The following is a 6,579-nucleotide window of genomic DNA, read 5'->3' on the forward strand; positions in this document are numbered from 1 at the left end:
CTGGGGGCTGACCCCGCCCCACTCCACCTCCCTCCCCCCCCAGGTGTGATGGACAACTCACTGGTGATGCACCAGCTCCGCTGCAACGGGGTGCTGGAGGGCATCCGCATCTGCCGCAAAGGCTTCCCCAACCGCATCCTCTACGGGGACTTCCGCCAGCGGTAGGAGAGACGGAGGGTGGGGCCAGGTGGGGCAGGGCAGGGTAGGGTGGGGCAGAGGGGTGGACAACCCTGGCGGGGCTGAGCGTCCTCTCTGGCCACCAGGTACCGCATCCTGAACCCCGCAGCCATCCCCGAGGGGCAGTTCATCGACAGCCGCAAAGGCGCCGAGAAGCTCCTGGGGTCCCTCGACATCGACCACAGCCAGTATAAGTTCGGGCACACCAAGGTGAGGGCATGTCCCGTCCCATGGGTCCACCACCTATGAGGTCTACAAGACCTTGTGGTCCCACCATCCACATGTCAACCTGCCCATGTAGAGCTCCACCCATCCCTCCATCCACCCACCAACCCATCTGCCCACCCACCACCAGAAGTTTGGGCACAACAAGGTGAGGCACGTGGTCTCCACCACCCACCCATGAGGTCTTGTGGACCTCATGGTGTAACCATCCACATGTCCACCTGCCCAATTAGAGCTCCATCCATCCCTCCACCCACCCACCAACCCATCTGCCCATCCACCACAAAAAGTTCAGGCACAGCATGGTGAGGTCATTTCCTCTCACATGATCCCACCACCCATGAGGTCACGTTGACCTCATGGTCCCACCACCCTGGTATCCACCTGCCCACCTACAGCCCTGCCCATCCTTCCCCGGCCCATCACTCCGTCCATCCCTCCATTGACCCTCCCCAACCCACCTGTCTTCTCCCCCACCTGCCTCCTCCTCCTCCTCCTCACCCGTCTCCTTCCTCCCCCAGGTCTTCTTCAAGGCGGGGCTGCTGGGGTTGCTGGAGGAGATGCGGGATGAGCGCCTCTCCCGCATCATCACCCGCATCCAGGCCCAGGCCCGGGGGCAGCTGATGCGCATCGAGTTCAAGAAGATCCTGGAGCGCCGGTGAGATGGGAGTGGGGTGGGGTGAGGCAGGGTCTTCTGCTCAGGGAGGGACGTCCAGCGGGTCCCTGGCATGGTGGAACCTGCGTGTTCCCCCTCCCCTCCATCCCGGCAGGGACGCGCTCTTGGTGATCCAGTGGAACATCCGGGCCTTCATGGGGGTGAAGAACTGGCCTTGGATGAAGCTCTACTTCAAGATCAAGCCCTTGCTGAAGAGCGCCGAGACAGAGAAGGAGATGCAGGTGGGGCAGGACAGGAGAGGGTGGGTGGGTGGAGAGCTGGAGGGATCTGTGGGGAGCTGGAGGAAGAGTTGAGACCCACAGAGGACCTCGGTGCCTCCCACAGAACATGAAGGATGAGTATGGGCGGCTGAAGGAGGCCCTGGAGAAGTCAGAGGTGCGGCGGAAGGAGCTGGAGGAGAAGATGGTGTCGCTGCTTCAGGAGAAGAACGACCTTCAGCTCCAAGTGCAGGCGGTGAGTGAGATCATCCCCCAAAACCACCACCCCCTAGCCCACCCCACGGCCACCCTGCTTCACCGCCCACCCCAACACAGGAGCAGGACAACCTCACAGATGCCGAGGAGCGCTGCGACCAGCTGATCAAGAACAAGATCCAGTTGGAGGCCAAGGTGAAGGAGCTGACAGAGCGGCTGGAGGATGAGGAGGAGATTAATGCCGAGCTGACGGCCAAAAAGAGGAAGCTGGAGGACGAGTGCTCGGAACTGAAGAAGGACATTGACGACCTGGAGCTGACTCTGGCCAAGGTGGAGAAGGAGAAACACGCCACCGAGAACAAGGTGAGGGCGGGGAGAGGCCTCCACCCCCAAGCGGAGGGGACCTGAGGTAACTCAAGCCAACATGAACAGGTTCTGAGGAGCCCCATGGCTGGTTGGGATGGGCTGAGAAGCCCCAAGGCTGGTTGGGTCGGGTTGAGGAGCCCGAAGCCACTTGGGTTTGGCTACATCAAGACAACCCTGAGGCCCTTTGGGTTCTGCATCCAAGTGGCCTCATCGGCCAAGGCCACCAGAACCTCCCCCAGCTCTGCCCGACCTCTGGGCCTTCAGGCCTGACGTTTCTCCTCCTGCAGGTCAAGAATCTGACAGAGGAGATGGCCGGGCTGGACGAGACCATCGCCAAGCTGACAAAGGAGAAGAAGGCCCTGCAGGAAGCTCACCAGCAAGCGCTGGATGACCTGCAGGCAGAGGAAGACAAGGTCAACAGCTTGACCAAGGCCAAAGTCAAGCTGGAACAGCAGGCAGATGACGTGAGTGTGGGCTGAGGCCACCATGGCCACTGCTGAGGATCTTCCTGGGGCAGAGACAATGAAAACGTGAGGTTTCTCCCTGTTTCTGTGTTTGCACACAGCTTGAAGGCTCCCTGGAGCAGGAGAAGAAGATCCGGATGGACCTCGAACGGGCCAAGCGGAAGCTGGAAGGCGACTTGAAGCTGACCCAGGAGAACATCATGGACCTGGAGAATGACAAGCAGCAGCTGGAGGAGAAGCTGAAGAAGTGAGGCGGGATCTCCCTCCCTGGTCCCACCTGGGCAGGAGGTGCAGGGCCACCGTCTTCTGCAGGAAAGATTTTGAGATCCACCAGCAGAACAGCAAGATGGAGGACGAGCAGGCACTGGCCCTGCAGCTCCAGAAGAAGCTGAAGGAGCTGCAGGTGAGGGGTGGACGCTCCACCTACGTGGGTTGAGCTGGAGAACGTCCAGCTGGTTGGGTTGGGTTAGAGAGTCTCCAGTGAGTTGGGTTGTCTTGAGTGGAGCTGAAGAGTCTCCAGCCGGTTGGGTTGAGATTAAGAGTCTCCAGTTGATTGTGTTGAGTCGACTTGAGTCGAAGAGTCTCCAGCAGGTTGGGTTGGGTTGAGCTGAAGTGTCTCCAATGAGTTGGGTTGGGTTGAGCTGAGTTGAAGTGTCTCCAGTTGGTTTAGTTGAAGAGTCTCCAACTGGATGGGTTGACTTGACTTGAGCTGAAGAGTCTCCAGCTGGGTGGGTTGAGTTCAGTGGCCCAGTTGGGCTGAGTCAAGGTTGCTGAGGGTGTCCCTGTCCCCGTCCTTGTACCTGGGCGCAGGCACGGATTGAGGAGCTGGAGGAGGAGCTGGAGGCAGAGCGGACGGGCAGGGCCAAGGTGGAGAAGCTGCGCTCGGAGCTGTCGCGGGAGCTGGAGGAGATCAGCGAGCGGCTGGAGGAGGCAGGCGGCGCCACCTCGGTGCAGCTGGAGCTCAACAAGAAGCGGGAGGCGGAGTTCCAGAAGATGCGGCGGGACCTGGAGGAGGCCACGCTGCAGCATGAAGCCACAGCTGCCGCGCTGCGCAAGAAGCACGCCGACAGCGTGGCCGAGCTCAGTGAGCAGATCGACAACCTGCAGCGCGTCAAGCAGAAGCTGGAGAAGGAGAAGAGCGAGCTCAAGCTGGAGCTGGACGATGTCAGCTCCAACGTGGAGCAGCTGATCAAGGCCAAGGTAGGAGGAGGCCCAGGTGGACCTCTCGTCCACACTGTGGCCACTGGCTGGCCCCCCCCCGCCACAACCCTCCCCTGTGTGCCACGCTCCTCCCAGGTGGCCATGGAGAAGGTGTCCCGCGCCATGGAGGACCAGGCGGCCGAGCACCGGGCCAAGCTGGAGGAGACCCAACGTGTCCTCAATGACACCACCGCCAAGCGGGCCAAGCTCCAGACCGAGAACGGTGGGAGTCCTGACCTGTGGCACCCACCACCCCACATCTCCACCCCCATTCCCTACCTCTCCACCTCCCTGCCCCACATCTCCACCTCTAAAGCTCCCCCCTGCCCTTGCAGGAGAGCTGTCCCGGCAGCTGGAGGAGAAGGAGGCCCTCATCTCCCAGCTCACCAGGGGCAAGCAGTCCTACACCCAGCAGATGGAGGACCTCAAGAGGCAGCTGGAAGAGGAGATGAAGGTGAGGTCTGTGGGGATGGTCTCCATAAGGTCTAAGGAAGGTTGGGTTGGTCCAGAGGAGGTTGGGTTGGTCTCCAGAAGGTCTAAGGAAGGTTGGGTTTGTCTGAAGGAGGTTTAAACGGTCTCCAGAAGGTCTAAACAAGGTTGGGTTGGGCTGGGGAACATTGGGTTCGGGTCTCCAGAAGGTCTGGTTGGGTTGGGGTGAGGAAGACCATCACTTACCCAGCTGGAGAAGCCCAGGACAGTTGCGGGTGCCGTGGAGCCAATGGTCCCCCCTTCTCCTGCCCCCCCAGGCCAAGAACGCGCTGGCCCACGCCCTCCAGTCGGCCCGGCACGACTGCGACCTGCTGCGGGAGCAGTACGAGGAGGAGACGGAGGCCAAGGCAGAGCTCCAGCGCTCCCTCTCCAAGGCCAATTCCGAGGTGGCCCAGTGGAGGACCAAGTACGAGACGGACGCCATCCAGCGCACCGAGGAGCTGGAGGAAGCCAAGTAAGTCCCCTCCCTGCAGCCCCGGAGGTTCTCCCACAGGTGGTGGCACCTGCTCAGTCCTGCCAGTCCCCACCTCTCCCACCTCCCTGGGACGTGGGGCTTCTTCAAGTAGATCTGGAGCCTGATTTGAGGACTTAGAACCTGTGTGGAGTAACCCAGACCACCCGCGACCCTCAAGAGCCCTCCCACTGTCACCTTGCAAATGTCTTCATCTCGGGGGTGACCAATTGGTGGGGTCTCCACGGGCTGATGGGTCACACGTGGGTTTGTCCCCCACGTCTGGCAGGAAGAAGTTGGCCCAGAGGCTGCAGGAGGCGGAGGAGGCGGTAGAGGCTGTCAACGCCAAGTGCTCCTCCCTGGAGAAGACCAAGCACCGGCTGCAGAACGAGATTGAGGACCTCATGGCCGACCTGGAGCGGTCGAATGCGGCGGCCGCTGCCCTGGACAAGAAGCAGCGGAACTTCGACAAGGTTGGTGGCATCAAAGAAGGGTAAGAGGAGAAGGGGGTGGAGAGATGTGGGGCCCACCAATGGTACCTCCCAAAGACGGGCAGGAGAAGAAAGCCAGAAGAAAGGTGGACAAGTGTCCAGGGCCGTGTTTCGGCAGAGTTTTGAGTCCCCACCAGGAGATCCTTGGGGAGAGGAGGAGGAGAAGGAGAAGGAAGAGGAGGAGGTAGAGGAGGAGGAGGTTCTTCATGGGGGCAGCAGCAGGTGACCAGAGTCCTGGTGGTGTCCCCGTAGGTCCTGGCCGAGTGGAAGCAGAAGTTCGAGGAGTCACAGACAGAGCTGGAGGCGTCACAGAAGGAGGCCAGGTCCCTCAGCACCGAGCTCTTCAAGCTGAAGAACGCCTACGAGGAGTCACTGGAGCACCTGGAGACCTTAAAGAGGGAGAACAAGAACCTCCAAGGTAAGCCTGCAGTGGCCCCCTGCCCACCCCATCACTCTCCGCCGCCCCCTGCCTGGACTGAAGGGGTCTCCCCCGCGCAGAGGAGATCTCGGACCTCACGGAGCAGCTGGGTGCCAGCCACAAGACCATCCATGAGCAGGAGAAGGTGCGGAAGCAGCTGGATGCCGAGAAGCTGGAGCTCCAAGCTGCACTGGAGGAGGCCGAGGTGAGCCAACCCACATCCCCATGTTTCCCCACGTTCTCCCGGTCCCCTCTGGGGGCCTCAATGTCCTCTCTGTCTCCCCCGAGGCCTCTCTGGAGCACGAGGAAGGGAAGATTTTGAGGGCCCAGCTGGAGTTCAACCAGGTGAAGGTGGACTACGAGCGCAAGCTGGCTGAGAAGGCCGAGGAGATGGAGCAGGCCAAGCGCAACCACCTGCGGGTGGTGGACTCACTCCAGGCCTCGCTGGATGCCGAAACCCGCAGCCGCAATGAGGCCCTGAGGCTGAAGAAGAAGATGGAGGGCGACCTCAATGAGATGGAGATCCAGCTAGGCCATGCTAACCGCCTGGCAGCTGAGTCCCAGTCCCACCTGAAGGGAGCCCAGAGCCACCTCAAGGTGAGGCTCAGCCACCTCTCAGGATGTCCTTCCAGTCCTGAGAGGAGCTGCTGGCAGAAGTCCAGCCCGTTTGTCCCACCAGGATACCCAACTGCAGCTGGACGATGCAGTGACGGCCAACGAGGACCTGAAGGAGAATATTGCTATTGTGGAGAGGAGGAACAACCTGCTGCAGGCGGAGCTGGAGGAGTTGCGGGCAGTGGTGGAGCAGACGGAGAGGGCGCGCAAGTTGGCCGAGCAGGAGGTGATCGAGGCCAGTGAGAGGGTGCAGCTCCTCCACTCCCAGGTGAGGACAATCTGGTGAAGACCACACCCTTGTATCACCTAGAACATCCCCTTGGAGAATGGCACAGCCATGGGGTCCTTCATCAACCCCTTTGCCAAGCCCCTGAGAAACCTGCTGGACATAACACTCCTCCAAGAGCTGCCAAACCGGGGCCAGTGTCCTCTCCCAGTGACAAACCAATCACCAAACCACCCCACCACCACACGACATGGCCCCTGTGTCACCCCCATGGTCCTCTCTTCCCAGAACACCAGCCTCATCAACCAGAAGAAGAAGATGGAATGTGACATCTCCCAGCTGCAGACGGAGGTGGAAGAGGCTGTCCA

The 6,579-nt window shown here is 60.9% G+C and overlaps 1 protein-coding gene across 1 annotated transcript in view; it reads left to right on the plus strand.

Moving 5' to 3' along the window:
* The window catches only part of LOC104284354 (myosin-6), a gene marked incomplete at its 3' end in the record, with an annotated part of 25,498 nt that overhangs the window by 15,569 nt on the left and 3,350 nt on the right, over positions 1 to 6,579 (plus strand). The window contains exons 20-38 of the mRNA XM_009882676.1: positions 44 to 161; positions 264 to 387; positions 924 to 1,060; positions 1,173 to 1,299; positions 1,403 to 1,531; positions 1,612 to 1,854; positions 2,145 to 2,321; positions 2,423 to 2,568; positions 2,634 to 2,724; positions 3,132 to 3,521; positions 3,618 to 3,744; positions 3,857 to 3,975; positions 4,268 to 4,464; positions 4,751 to 4,934; positions 5,205 to 5,370; positions 5,451 to 5,575; positions 5,659 to 5,967; positions 6,050 to 6,253; positions 6,500 to 6,574. Coding sequence (XP_009880978.1) covers positions 44 to 161; positions 264 to 387; positions 924 to 1,060; positions 1,173 to 1,299; positions 1,403 to 1,531; positions 1,612 to 1,854; positions 2,145 to 2,321; positions 2,423 to 2,568; positions 2,634 to 2,724; positions 3,132 to 3,521; positions 3,618 to 3,744; positions 3,857 to 3,975; positions 4,268 to 4,464; positions 4,751 to 4,934; positions 5,205 to 5,370; positions 5,451 to 5,575; positions 5,659 to 5,967; positions 6,050 to 6,253; positions 6,500 to 6,574 — 3,188 coding nt within the window. The remainder of the gene's footprint in view (positions 1 to 43; positions 162 to 263; positions 388 to 923; positions 1,061 to 1,172; positions 1,300 to 1,402; positions 1,532 to 1,611; positions 1,855 to 2,144; positions 2,322 to 2,422; positions 2,569 to 2,633; positions 2,725 to 3,131; positions 3,522 to 3,617; positions 3,745 to 3,856; positions 3,976 to 4,267; positions 4,465 to 4,750; positions 4,935 to 5,204; positions 5,371 to 5,450; positions 5,576 to 5,658; positions 5,968 to 6,049; positions 6,254 to 6,499; positions 6,575 to 6,579) is intronic.

This window comes from Charadrius vociferus, unplaced genomic scaffold (genome assembly GCF_000708025.1).
Source record: "Charadrius vociferus isolate BGI_N301 unplaced genomic scaffold, ASM70802v2 scaffold204, whole genome shotgun sequence".
Taxonomy (NCBI): domain Eukaryota; kingdom Metazoa; phylum Chordata; class Aves; order Charadriiformes; family Charadriidae; genus Charadrius; species Charadrius vociferus.